General features: G+C 40.0%; 1 protein-coding gene across 2 annotated transcripts; it reads right to left on the bottom strand.

The window, feature by feature from the left end:
* Window positions 1–619: 619 nt before the first annotated feature.
* Window positions 620–9,006, bottom strand: LOC121513970 (fucolectin-4-like). Of its 2 annotated transcripts, none has more exons than XM_041794015.1 (6): window positions 8,924–9,006; window positions 7,223–7,293; window positions 5,546–5,804; window positions 5,077–5,231; window positions 3,848–4,130; window positions 620–827 (listed from the first exon to the last, which is right to left on the bottom strand). In XM_041794015.1, the coding sequence occupies exons 2-6, from the start codon at window positions 7,290–7,292 to the stop codon at window positions 677–679; spliced, it is 918 nt and encodes a 305-aa protein (XP_041649949.1). In that variant the 5' UTR covers window position 7,293; window positions 8,924–9,006; the 3' UTR covers window positions 620–676. The 2 variants fall into 2 exon arrangements, with proteins under 2 accessions (XP_041649949.1, XP_041649950.1); XM_041794016.1 differs by lacking the exon at window positions 8,924–9,006 and adding an exon at window positions 8,152–8,166.
* Window positions 9,007–15,104: the final 6,098 nt, after the last annotated feature.

The following is a 15,104-nucleotide window of genomic DNA, read 5'->3' as shown; positions in this document are numbered from 1 at the left end:
CACCTGTATAACATGAACCAGTATAACATTCTTTTATGCACCTGTATAACATGAACCAGTATAACATTCTTTTATGCACCTGTATAACATGAACCAGTATAACATTCTTTTATGCACCTGTATAACATGAACCAGTATAACATTCTTATATGCACCTGTATAACATGAACCAGTATAACATTCTTTTATGCACCTGTATAACATGAACCAGTATAACATTCTTATATGCAGCTGTATAACATGAACCAGTATAACATTCTTATATGCACCTGTATAACATGAACCAGTATAACATTCTTTTATGCACCTGTATAACATGAACCAGTATAACATTCTTTTATGCACCTGTATAACATGAACCATTATAACATTCTTATATGCACCTGTATAACATGAACCAGTATAACATTCTTTTATGCACCTGTATAACATGAACCAGTATAACATTCTTTTATGCACCCTCCATCAGAGGCCCGGCCTCTGATAATCTTATTTCAGACACCCAACAGCACAAACAACAGAAGAATGACTGCAGCATTGCACACTCCAAATAAACACAGGGAAACAAAACGGTTTTATCATGCTGCAAAGATTTTTATTTAGTTATTATTAAGCCTCATGTACATGTCAGACTCATGTGAGTACATACATCAGTGGTGGCTAAGTTATGATGATCCTAATCCAGGACAGAACCATAAACCTCCACCTCACACAGGGTCAGGATCTCCACTCTCCCAGGGATGTTGATGGTGACATACCGACCATCCATCCCATTACACTGGAACTTAGCAGTTTGACCAGCCGGGATACTTGAAATCACAGCACACCTGGAGGAGGAGGAGAGATGATTGGTTAACTCAGGAGGAGGAGAGATGATTGGTTAACTCAGGAGGAGGAGAGATGATTGGTTAACTCAGGAGGAGAGATGATTGGTTAACTCAGGAGTAGAGATGATTGGTTAACTCAGGAGGAAAGATGATTGGTTAACTCAGGAGGAAAGATGATTGGTTAACTCAGGAGGAGGAGAGATGATTGGTTAACTCAGGAGGAGGAGAGATGATTGGTTAACTCAGGAGGAGGAGAGATGATTGGTTAACTCAGGAGGAGAGATGATTGGTTAACTCAGGAGTAGAGATGATTGGTTAACTCAGGAGGAGGAGAGATGATTGGTTAACTCAGGAGGAGAGATGATTGGTTAACTCAGGAGTAGAGATGATTGGTTAACTCAGGAGGAAAGATGATTGGTTAACTCAGGAGGAGGAGAGATGATTGGTTAACTCAGGAGGAGGAGAGATGATTGGTTAACTCAGGAGGAGAGATGATTGGTTAACTCAGGAGGAAAGATGATTGGTTAACTCAGGAGGAGGAGAGATGATTGGTTAACTCAGGAGGAGAGATGATTGGTTAACTCAGGAGGAGGAGAGATGATTGGTTAACTCAGGAGGAGGAGAGATGATTGGTTAACTCAGGAGGAAAGATGATTGGTTAACTCAGGAGGAGAGATGATTGGTTAACTCAGGAGGAAAGATGATTGGTTAACTCAGGAGGAGAGATGATTGGTTAACTCAGGAGGAAAGATGATTGGTTAACTCAGGAGGAGAGATGATTGGTTAACTCAGGAGTAGAGATGATTGGTTAACTCAGGAGGAGAGATGATTGGTTAACTCAGGAGTAGAGATGATTGGTTAACTCAGGAGGAGAGATGATTGGTTAACTCAGGAGGAGGAGAGATGATTGGTTAACTCAGGAGGAGGAGAGATGATTGGTTAACTCAGGAGGAGGAGAGATGATTGGTTAACTCAGGAGGAGAGATGATTGGTTAACTCAGGAGTAGAGATGATTGGTTAACTCAGGAGGAGGAGAGATGATTGGTTAACTCAGGAGGAGAGATGATTGGTTAACTCAGGAGTAGAGATGATTGGTTAACTCAGGAGGAAAGATGATTGGTTAACTCAGGAGGAGGAGAGATGATTGGTTAACTCAGGAGGAAAGATGATTGGTTAACTCAGGAGGAAAGATGATTGGTTAACTCAGGAGGAGGAGAGATGATTGGTTAACTCAGGAGGAGAGATGATTGGTTAACTCAGGAGGAGGAGAGATGATTGGTTAACTCAGGAGGAAAGATGATTGGTTAACTCAGGAGGAAAGATGATTGGTTAACTCAGGAGGAGAGATGATTGGTTAACTCAGGAGGAGAGATGATTGGTTAACTCAGGAGGAGAGATGATTGGTTAACTCAGGAGGAGAGATGATTGGTTAACTCAGGAGGAGAGATGATTGGTTAACTCAGGAGGAGAGATGATTGGTTAACTCAGGAGGAGAGATGATTGGTTAACTCAGGAGGAGGAGAGATGATTGGTTAACTCAGGAGGAGAGATGATTGGTTAACTCAGGAGGAGAGATGATTGGTTAACTCAGGAGGAAAGATGATTGGTTAACTCAGGAGGAGAGATGATTGGTTAACTCAGGAGGAAAGATGATTGGTTAACTCAGGAGGAGGAGAGATGATTGGTTAACTCAGGAGGAGGAGAGATGATTGGTTAACTCAGGAGGAGGAGAGATGATTGGTTAACTCAGGAGTAGAGATGATTGGTTAACTCAGGAGGAGGAGAGATGATTGGTTAACTCAGGAGGAGAGATGATTGGTTAACTCAGGAGTAGAGATGATTGGTTAACTCAGGAGGAGGAGAGATGATTGGTTAACTCAGGAGGAGGAGAGATGATTGGTTAACTCAGGAGTAGAGATGATTGGTTAACTCAGGAGGAGGAGAGATGATTGGTTAACTCAGGAGGAGAGATGATTGGTTAACTCAGGAGGAGGAGAGATGATTGGTTAACTCAGGAGGAGAGATGATTGGTTAACTCAGGAGGAGGAGAGATGATTGGTTAACTCAGGAGGAGGAGAGATGATTGGTTAACTCAGGAGGAGAGATGATTGGTTAACTCAGGAGGAAAGATGATTGGTTAACTCAGGAGGAGAGATGATTGGTTAACTCAGGAGGAGAGATGATTGGTTAACTCAGGAGGAAAGATGATTGGTTAACTCAGGAGGAAAGATGATTGGTTAACTCAGGAGGAAAGATGATTGGTTAACTCAGGAGGAGGAGAGATGATTGGTTAACTCAGGAGGAGAGATGATTGGTTAACTCAGGAGTAGAGATGATTGGTTAACTCAGGAGAGGAGAGATGATTGGTTAACTCAGGAGGAGGAGAGATGATTGGTTAACTCAGGAGGAAAGATGATTGGTTAACTCAGGAGGAAAGATGATTGGTTAACTCAGGAGGAGGAGAGATGATTGGTTAACTCAGGAGGAGAGATGATTGGTTAACTCAGGAGGAAAGATGATTGGTTAACTCAGGAGGAGGAGAGATGATTGGTTAACTCAGGAGGAGGAGAGATGATTGGTTAACTCAGGAGGAAAGATGATTGGTTAACTCAGGAGGAGAGATGATTGGTTAACTCAGGAGGAAAGATGATTGGTTAACTCAGGAGGAGAGATGATTGGTTAACTCAGGAGGAAAGATGATTGGTTAACTCAGGAGGAGAGATGATTGGTTAACTCAGGAGTAGAGATGATTGGTTAACTCAGGAGGAGAGATGATTGGTTAACTCAGGAGGAGAGATGATTGGTTAACTCAGGAGGAGAGATGATTGGTTAACTCAGGAGGAGAGATGATTGGTTAACTCAGGAGGAGAGATGATTGGTTAACTCAGGAGGAGAGATGATTGGTTAACTCAGGAGGAGGAGAGATGATTGGTTAACTCAGGAGGAGAGATGATTGGTTAACTCAGGAGAAGAGATGATTGGTTAATCTAGGAGTAGAGATGATTAATTAATTAAAGTACCTTGGGTTGTTGATTCCATGGTTGTCGAGGGAATCTCCGATGTGAATCTCAGCTCCATTCAGTCTTTCAGGGACCTCTACGCGGTTTGTTACCTTTACAGAAAACACTCTGTGGGTTTTTACCAGATCCAGTCTCCACCAGGGGTTCATCATGTTTGTGGTGGCAGTGCAGGATCCATAAGCCCATCTGTTGCCAGTATTCCCATCAATGGCGTTGTATGCAATGCTTTGAAAATCATAGAGTGATGACTGGGTGGCTTTTCCTTTGAGTGCAAGGTTCTCTCCTAAGAACAGAAACAATAACTCATGTTAGTAATCACACACAGTATGTTTAATTTAACCTTGACCCCGGAGTAAGGTCAGAATAAATGGATGGGTTAAATATAGTGCCAACAAAAAGTAGTACCCAAAATATAAGATTTCTACAAAGTAAAGCCAATTAGATCAAAATCTGTGATGTTAAAGAAATGACAGCATAAATATTCACCTCCTTTAAAGTGACTGATCTAAGTCAACAGAGGTCCAGACAGTTGGTTCTAGTAGTCTCACTGTTAGTGAATGTGTCTCGGTGATTGCAGTATAAAGACACCTGTGTCTGACAGGTCCAGTCACTGGTTCATCAGTATTCCTGGCTACTATTACACCATGAAGACAAAAGGACACTCAGAGAAAGGTGACCTAAAAGTCTAAGTCAGAGGATGGAGACAGAAACATCTCCAAGTCTCTGAACATCCCCCAGAGTTCAGTTAAATCCATCATGAAGAAGTGAAGGAATATGTCACATGTGTAAATCTGCCTAGATCAGACCGTCCTCACAAACTGAGTGAGCGTGTAAGAAGGAGACTAGTGAGAGAGGACACCAAGAGACCTATAACTACTCTGAAGGAGCTCCAAGCTTCAGCAGCTGAGATGGAGAGACTCTGCAGACAACAACTGTTGGCCGGGTTCTTCAAACTGTCGGTTGGAGAGAATATCAGATTCGAGTTCTGTCTGACCACCTGTCCTTCAAAGACGGCCGCAGTAATGAGGGAAATTAACTGTACAATATTGGCAGTGTTGGCAATGGACAATAGCAATTCTTATGTTAGCTTTAGTAGCTAAAATCTTATGAAATGAAAATGACTGATCATGATAACACCAGCCTTTATATTGCTTCTTAGCATGTACCAAACATTTTATGATATGTCATCTGACTAAGTTTGCGCTTTAGTTCATAGATCATGATCTCACCAGTTGGTGCTCGGTACCCGTAGACTTCCACTTCACAGAGTACGAGGATCCGGTTGTTACCAGGCAGCACTAACTTCACCTCACGTCCCTCTACACGTTCATCAGAAACGTGAGTGAAAGACTCACCAGCACCGATTCTGGCAATACTAGCAACCCTGGAAGAGAAACAAGCATAACTAAAATCAGATTTGACTCCCACAGATCTGAGGAGAGGAGAGAGGATACGGATTTAAAGAGACACCAAGAGTTGTCGGGTAAATTCTGTAGTTTAAACTCATTATGAGAACATGCTGTAAGGTGGATAACGGGTAAATGCTCTTACTGTAAAACAACTACAGCTTTAGTTTTAACTGCAAGCCATTTTACAGGACATTACTGACAACTTTGATGCTCAGTCTTTACTGTAAATTCGACACTCAGTTTGTCAGAAGTAGAAGACCCTGTCCAAAACTCCAGCTTGTTCACTCACTTTGTTTGGCCTACATAGATCTCCAGGCCGTTGAGTCCCTCTGCACAGCAGTCTCCTCTGTTGGTGATGGTGATGGAGGTGACGATGTAGGACTCCAGCAGGTCCACCTTCCACCAGGGTCTGACCTGTTCAGAGGAGAAGGTGCAGGATCCAGCATTGAAGTCAGTGTTACGGTTTCCATCAATGGCGTTGTAGGCCGCTCCAAAGCTGTGCGACGCACGGTATGACTGGGTTGCTTTTCCGCGGAGGGCCACGTTTTCTGTGGATGAGGCGAGTTTAATTCATGTATAATCTAACAGAAAATTTGGGTGTTCCTGCTGAGAGTTACTCTGCTCACAGTCCAGTGAGGCTGCGTTTCAGATGAGAATCAGAATAAACAAGATCAAAATGCAATTTCAGCTGAAATTGGGTGGGGATGCTGAGAGTTGAACTGTGGAAGAACTGCTGAAAATAGCTAAAAAGCAAAAAAATAGCTGAAAATAGCATAAAATAGCTGAATAGCTTAAAAATAGCAAAAAATAAAATAAATAGCAAAAAAATATCTAAAAATAGCATAAAATAGCTAAATAGCATAAAATAGCATAAAATAGCATAAAAGCTAAAGAGTGCAGTACCTGATTAGTGAAAAATGTAAAATAAATAAATAAATAAAATTTAAAAAAAAAGAAAAAGAGAGCCATTAAGAATTTTGTCTCAAGATTTACACCTAAGCACATTGTTTAATAATATTGTTCAGATGAATGCTTTAAAAACAAGAAATTAAAGCCACTTGTATGTGACAGTTGAAGGGAGTGTTGATGCGTGATGTGTGTGTCTGAAAGACTCCCAGGTTGTGTTTTTTATGTGTGGGAAATGAAAAATCATGCTCCAAGAGCGAGTTAAAAAAGTGGCTCCGAAAGCTCGTGCTGAGAATCTCAGGATGGAAATTTATATTAGTGCAGATCAGCAGCTGAAGGGATGTCGGTCATGCTTTGAAGCTCCCTGTGCCAAAACCGTTGATCCTGTTGACCTCAAATCTTTTTTGTAAGCAAGAGGAGATGTATGGCTACGTTTTGTTGTTTATATTATAACTGTGGACCAAATATGTTTTTCAGGAGAGCAGTTTGTTTGGGAAGTTCTGCCTCTTCTCACAACCTCTCTCCTGCACTCTAGTGATGATGTCATCACTCTAAGTCTCTCCATGTACTACACTGTAAAATGTCTGAGGGAGCCAAAGTCTTGATAAAGTTTGATCAGCAAAAAGTAAAATAGTTGAAAGAGTATAAATAGTATATAAAAGTATTAAAAATAGCTTAAGAGAGCACAAGAAGCTGAGGAGTTTGATAGTAGAATAGGGAAAATAGCCTGAGCAATGCCAAAGTTATGAGGAGCTGAAAAAAGTGCAGATTTGTAAAAATGTGCCATCTGTTTAACATTGTTAAAGTTAAAAATTTAAAAATTTTATAAAAGTTAGAAATGAGAAAAGTTAAAGCAGTCGAATGATAAAGAAACAGAATTTTTAAAAGTTTAAACGGTGTTGATATGACAAAGTCTGAAGGAGGAGATAGCCGACATGGAAGAAGAACAAAATGGCCAAATATCAACAGAGTGGATGCTTACTCAGCATCCCCACTCTTTACAGGTTATCCTATTACTGGTAATCAAATGTTTAATGGTAAATGTCTCACACATACTCACCGTAGGCTGAGTAGGCTGAGTAGGCTGAGTGCAGAAGCAACAGCGCGAGGAAAAGAGAGAGGTTCATCATCCTGTTTGAGAAAGTTGACAAATATTAAAATTAGCATTTCATTTCTGTTTTTAATTTCACAGCACTGGAGAACCACGGTGTTTCTGAAGGACCCCCCCACCAGCAGGAGTGGGGCACGCTGAGTCTGCCACTGCTGATGTTGGAAGAAAAGGAGAAAGAACAGGATGGAAACAGAGGTTACAGAGTGAGAGTACGGCAGAATCAACTTCAAATATCTCGTCTTTGTGCTGAATTTAAGTTAGGAATGATCTTCAGAAACAGCCCTAGAGAGCATGGCCCTCTGAAACTGATGGAGTTAGATGAAGAAGGAGAGCTGGGCATTGTTAAGAACCTCACGATTCAATTCAATTTTGATTCTTTAGGTTGTGATTCAATTTGATATTGATTTAAATGCTTCAATGTCGATTCAGTAAGAAGCAGAAATACACAAATAACCTGTCTACAATTCTTTATTAATTATTTTCATTCCCATGTGAACATATGTGGTAAGTCCCCTCACATTTTTCAGCAATAAAACATCTGGAAATAAAAATCTGCACAAGAATAACTTATTTGTGCATATGGAGTTCAAAAGTAAAAAAACATGCCAGTTCTGTATAAACACTGAAAAGTAAAGTGCATGCAAACTTAAATAATATTTCTGTCCTCATGGAATTGTGATAAACCTCACATAACATGGTTACGGTTGGTTGTTGTTTAATTGAGTGCGGCTTACAACGCGAATCACACGCACAGTGACCCCCACTGGCCAGGAAGTAATTAATTCAGAGGATTTGCTGAAGTGATATTGAATTGGGGGGGGGTATTGATTATTATTGATTAATCAATATTTTTACCCACCCCTATGAAGAAGTGTTACCTGGCAAGCGTCAGATTCTTCTCCAAGGTCCTGAGCTCCAACCAGAACTTTCTAGCCCTTTATAAGCATCATTGGCTCAGCCTGTGTTCAGCTTGGACCAATCACATCACACTTATCACCACCATCCAATCATATCCATTTTGGCTTATTGATTTATACCGTATATGTTGTCATTTCCCGACATGAGCTTTAGTTTTCAAGGGTTACCCAAGTCCATCTCAAAACCTTTAGTCCAGAATTGGAGCCAGAAACAACAAATATGAGTTTGCCTCAGAACAACAGGGTCCAGGGTCAGGGTCTGATATCAGAGTCCTGAATAACTGATGTCCTCATCTCTGATAGAAATTATTTTATAACCAGGATGTGAAATGTCCTAAAGTCTTGCCATTTGGACATTAAAAAAACAGTTTTATATTTAAAACAATAACTTAACATTTAATTTTTCTCAAACAACCATAATCATTCTGAAACTACTGAGAGCAGAACTTTGACTTTAGTTCCTCAGAAATAAAGAAGATTTCTGTAGTGTCAGGTTGAAATGAGAAGGCCAGGACTGATGATTTAGTGACTTTGAATTCTGTCTTCCTTAGTGACATTAGCCAGCTAAACCAAGCTGAGTGCTGGACAGAAAGAAACAAGAGGCAAAACAAAATTCATCAGCTTAGCCTTTTCCATGAAACCAAAATTAGCTTAACATGTCTCTGTACATGCACAGAAAGTTACTAAACAACATTCATATTTTCTTATACATGTATAGGTGCAACAAACACACCATGTTCCCACTTTCCACCGTAGTTAAAGCCTTTATTTTTGCTCTCTTAGCACCTTGTCTCTCCCTTTCCTCGTTCACTTTCTGTGCCTTATCAGTTGTGTTTTCCATCAATTCCAGTTTGTTACATTCATACACGTCCTTTCACAGTAAACTTCCGGTTTCACAGGAAGTGCTAACAAATTCAAAATAAAAGGGCAAAATTTAACGTTAACTTTGGAGTCACCTACATTTACAGTCAGTGCACATTCATTGGAAAGAAAACAGCAATATTTCTTTTCTTTTTTTTATAACTTTTATTTAGAACAGTGGGGTATGACATCCAGAAATACACAACAACAGTGATCAACAACATCCTTGTACAAATATAAATAAAAGTAATTTGGTACAATTGTAGAGAAAAAATAAATGAATAAATAAAATAATAATATATACATATACAAATGCACATTAAATAACCCAAAATGGACATTGCTCAAAATACATATTTAACTGTAGTGACAAATTATAATTCAAAACAAACAGAAATAGTACCATATGATCACTGACCTCAACATAGTGCATCATAAACCACTTTAATTTCTCCAATTTGAGAAAAAACATGACCTCCCTAAGCCATCTGGAAAAGGACGGACTCTTGGGGGAGTTCCAATGTAACAGTATTGTACGTCGAGCTGTAAGAGATGTAAATGCAATTATTCGTTTCTGCCTAGAATTTAGAGCATTTAGAATTGTTTCAGTAGGGAGACCAAAGATAGCTACGTGAGAACATGGTTGTAAACTGAAACCAAGCACTGTGGACATAGTTTTGAAGTATCCACTCCAATAACCATGCAACTCTGGACATAAGAACATATGACTGAGACTGCAGGGAGTGTTATGGCATCTGCTACGGATGTCTGGGACATCTGAATATATAACTGACAGCCTAGATTTAGAGAGATGAGCTCTGTGCAACACTTTAAGTTGTATAAGGCTAAGCCTAGCACAAGTAGAGGTGGTTTGGACTCTTAATGGCTACCTCCCAGCATCTCATACTGAGCTCTGTTCTGAGCTCCTTTTCCCATTTAGCTTTGGCTTTGACGGTTCTGCTATCTTTGAATGAGACAAGACAGAAATTTTGGAAATGAATTCTTTTTGATGTAGATTCAAAGAAAGCACATCAGTCCATGGAAGATTTGAAGGAAGTGAAGGAAAATTAGGAAAAGTGGTAGCCGTATAATTCCTAATTTGAAAATATCTGAAAAGATGTGATCGAGGTAACCCATATGAAGATGACAAAGAAGAAAAAGTAGAAAATACCCCATCTACATATAAAGCTTGAAAATTCTTGATACCTTTTTTGTACCACTGCAAGAAAGTGGAGTCTAACAATGAAGGGGGAAATAGGTGGTTATTATATATCGGGGCCAAAATTGATACAGATAAAAACTTAAAGTGACATCTAAATTGCTGCCAAACTTTTAGAGTGTTAAAGGCTACAGGATTGTCTGTATAATAGCTCATTTTCAGTGGCATGGAGGACAGCAGCAGAGCAGAAAGGGAAGATGAAGTACAAGAGAGCGCTTCCAGTTTACACCAAGGAGTATTCCAGGATTGAAGCCAGTAAAGAGCCTTGTGAATATGAGCAGCCCAACAGTAGAAAGGAAAACTGGGCAGTGCTATACCCCCGCTTATTTTGCACCTCTGAAGTAGAATTTTAGAGATTCTTGGAGCTTTCCCTCCCCATATAAAGGAGCTGACTAACTGGTCAAGCATTTTGAAAAACTTCTGAGAGAGTAAAAACTGAATGTTTTGAAACAAGAAAAGAAATTTTGGTCAAATGTTCATTTTTACTGCATTTACTCTGCCAATCAATGAAAGTGGCAAACTGCTCCATCTTTCTAAGTCAATCTTGGTCTTGGAGACAAGGGGCTCAAAATGAGCTGTAAACAGGCTGGGTAGTGTGCGGGTGACATTAATGCCAAGATATTTAGAGCTGGTTTTACTGAATTTAAAGGGCATATCTGTGTATCCAAGATGGAGAGCAGGCGTATTACTAGGGTAACATTCACTTTTCTGAAGATTTAATTTGCAACCTGAAAAGGAGCTAAAATCGTCCAGAATGGATAAAATAGCCGGTATACTAGATGCAGGATCAGTTATAAACAATAACATGTCATCCGCATACAAAAGAAGTTTATATTCAACACCTTTGCGTACAACCCCAGTGAATAAAGAAGACCTTAACTTGATAGAGAGTGGTTCCATCGCCAGCGCAAATAAGAGGGGAGAGAGTGGACATCCTTGGCGTGTTCCACATGCTAAAGAAAAACAGTCTGACCGTTTATCATTTGCATGTACACTGGCTTGTGGAGCTGTATATAAAAGAAGAATCCACGACACAAATTTATTCCTGAACCCAAATTTTCCCAACACAGCAAAAAGATATTCCCATTCCACCCTGTCGAATGCTTTCTCAGCATCGAGAGAGAGAGCAATCTCAGGGAGTTCAGCGGGGTTTTTAGAGTAAATCAAATCGAAGAGAGTGTTGAAAAAAAGGTGCCTTCCCTTTATAAATCCATTCTGCTCCTCTGGAATTAAATCTGGAAGTACTTTTTCCAAACGAAAAGCCAGTAATTTTGCCAATACTTTAACATCCACATTTAAAAGAGATAAGGGTCTGTAGGAGCTACAGGATGTAGGATCCTTATCCTTTTTCAAAAGCAATATTATTGATGCTTGTGTTAAAGTCGGAGGCAACGTGCCACCTACAAGAGACTCGTTAAACACAGACAGAAGAACTGGAGCCAGCTTATCACTAAATTTCTATAAAATTCGACAGAAAATCCATCTGGGCCTGGAGCTTTGTTTGTCTGCATGCCTTAATCGCACGCTCTATTTCAATGACTGTAAGAGGAGACTCAAGATCCTGTACACACGAGGGGTCAAGCTTTGGAGTCTCAATCTCGTCCATAAATTGCAGCATATTAGAAGTGTCTGAGGGAAACTCAGATTTATAAAGAGATGACTAGAAGGATTTAAAAATATCGTTGATTTGTGAGGGATCAGAAACTAGATTTGCAAAAGGATCTGTAGCTTGTGGGATCAGGCGAGATGCTGCACCCCGTTTTAATTGGTGGGCTAATAATCGCCCTGGCTTGTCACCGTGTTTGTAATATGAGCTACGTGATTTTATTAATGCCTGCTCTGCATCACGAGTGGATATAAGATCAAATTCAGACTGCAGATCAAGTTGCTGCTTAAGTAATTCGATGTTAACTCGCCGAGCTTAGCTTTATGTACTTTGAGTGTGCTGAGTAAGAAATGATTTGCCCTCTAAGATATGCCTTTAGTGACTCCCATAATAAGGAAGAAGAGGGAGAATCATTCTGATTTAAAGCAAGAAAGTCGTCAATAGTATCAGAGACGAATTTACAGAAATCACTTTCAGACAAGAGGAGCTGATTGAATCTCCATAGTGGAGGGTTTCTGATATTGGAGGCAAATTTAATATCTAATGATAGAGGGGCGTGATCTGATGTAACAATGCTTAAATATTCAGAGGAGGATACACATGAATTTAGAGAATGGTCAATGAAAATATAATCGATCCTGGAATAAGAATGGTGGACATGGGAGAAAAAAGAAAATTCTTTAGTTGTAGGATTGTGAAACCTCCATGGATCAATAAAGCTGTTCTGCTTCATAAAATCAGAAAAAGATTTAGCCATTTTAGACTGATTGTATTTATGCAGACTGGAACGATCTAAAGCAGGATTAATAACAATTTAAATCACCTCCAAATATGAATAAATGAGTGTTTAAGTAAGGAAGCTTGCTCAGTATAGTGTTGGCAAAATTAATGTCATCAAAATTTGGGGCAAACAATTAACTAACAACACAGGAGTTGAGTAAAGAACACCAACTACAATAATATAGCGGCCATTTTATCAGAAATAACTTCAGTGGGGGAAAACTGAATTTTGTTTGTAATTAGAACTGCAACACCTCTGGACTTAAATTCTGAGTGACAAACTGACTGATCCATGGACGCTGACGCCTGTAATGATCTTTGTTTTTTAAGTGCGTCTCTTGTAGAAAAATGTCTGCACACAGTCTTTTTAAATGTGTGAGGACTTTTGACCTCTTTATTGGGCTACCCATAACTTTAATGTTCCAAGTCAAAAACCTGTACCGACTTTGTTTTGGTTATATAAGTGACCCTCCATTTAAAAGTATTAACGACTGATAAAACACAAAAAGAACTAAATCAGAGTCAGAGGCATAAGCCTTTCCCTATTCACATAAGAGGAGGCACACTCACACACACATTCACACACACACACTTCCCCAAAACCCTCAACATGTTACCCACCCCACCCAAACTTAACCACCCCACAAAACTATAGTCTCCCTTACCCAGCAGTGAAGCCTGCTGTGTATGTCCCCTAGGAAGTCGTTCACATACAAAAAGTGCAAACGTCTTAAGACCAAGGTGAGCTGGTGGAGTCCCACAGACCGCAATTTATGACATGAACTTGCTCATAGATACACAAAAAAAACAGCTTGAGAAAAACATAATATGTCTAGTATAGAGTTAAGGAGAATAGTAGCTGTAATGAGATGATTACAGATTGTTGAAAATGCTATGAAAACAGGCAGCCCCTCTCTAACATCTGCTTCAAAAATATCAACACATGTTAACTTAAACTAAGGAATAATATGTAGAAAAAAACATCAAATAAAAGTGTGCAAGTTAAACTTAAAGTGTACTCGAGTACAGTATTAGATCTTCATAGTAAGTGCAATAGGCCAAACTTAAGTTGTTTGAAACTTAGGAAACTGCTAAAGGCCTATATAAGAAGAAAAGAAACCCCCTGAAGATTCAAGCCTCATCATTTACAGTGCAACCATTAACCAAAAAAAAAAAAAAAGAAAAGAAAACAGAAGCTGCACAATAAAAGACACATGAGGTGACTTAAAGAACAGTGTATAAATAAATACACTACTTATATATAGTGCAAATGCACGTACTAAAGTCTTTCTCAAACATTACCAACATTTGCTGCTGTGTGTCTTCTTGATGAAGACTTGGGCCTCTTCAGGTGTCTGGAATACCTTCTCCACTCCATCATGTGATATGCGCAGACGAGCCAGTCAGTCCATATCTCACGCCCTCCATCCCTCGTAACTGACGTTGTACATCATTGAATGCAGCTCGTGCCCGCGCTATCTTTGCAGTGTGATCTGGGAAGATCGAGACGGCCATATTGCAGAATGTCAATACAGTCAGAGTGATAATGAAGTCGTGCTACGATAGCGTGCGGCCGCTCACCGGCTCTTGGTTTGGGCTGGAGGGTCCTGTGGCACCTGTCCAGCAGTGGCTCCTTGTCCAGGCTGAGAGCTTCTTTAAGTAATGCCGCTACAAAGACGACAGAGTTGTTAACCCCTTCCTGTGGCACCCCTACGATCCTGATGTCATCACGGCGCGATCTAGCCTCCAGATCCTCGCATTTATTTTCTAATTTGGTCACGTCAGCAGAGAGGGTAGCAATTTTATCTTGAATCACGACTATGTCGTCAGTGCAGGTCGATAAACTCCTCAACAGTACCTTTTAGCTTTCCCAACTCAGTCAGTTGCAGCTCTGTCGGTGGTTAACTGCGTCTTTACAGCTGCAGCTCAGATTTGGTTGTAGATAGATCCTCACTGAGAGCAGCACGTAGTTCGGTTTTGAAAATATCCGCTATTTCCTTACGCATCTCGGCAAGGAGCTCAAGTTTCAGGGTTGAGGTATCAGCAGGTGCCCGAGGCGGGGCAGAGGAGCGCTCTAAGCGGGGAGTGGTACCACATGAGGACGAGGTCGCAACCTGGGGACAAGGCCGGAGTACAGTTTGAGTAGCCTGACGTCCACCTCTGCCTCTATTTGCCATTTTTAAGTTTCACCAAGAAATAAAATTGCAATGATACGTGATTTTCTGGTCAAATATCACAGTTTGACGCAGAGAAGATGCAAATAAAATAGTATTTAAAGGTACAGTGTGTAATATTTAGCCTAGTAGCATTTAGCAAAACAAGCTTGGTTAAAATGAAACATAACATTTATAAGTAGATTGATCTAAATTAGTGTTGACATCTGATCACACATTTTTTAAATTTCTGTTTTAAATTAACTCAGAATAAGCCTTTTATTCATACATAGGG

Source organism: Cheilinus undulatus, linkage group 8 (genome assembly GCF_018320785.1).
Source record: "Cheilinus undulatus linkage group 8, ASM1832078v1, whole genome shotgun sequence".
Classification (NCBI taxonomy): Eukaryota; Metazoa; Chordata; class Actinopteri; order Labriformes; family Labridae; genus Cheilinus; species Cheilinus undulatus.
The sequence above is the reverse complement of the archived record's forward strand: the minus strand, read 5'-3'. Positions and strand labels throughout refer to the sequence as shown.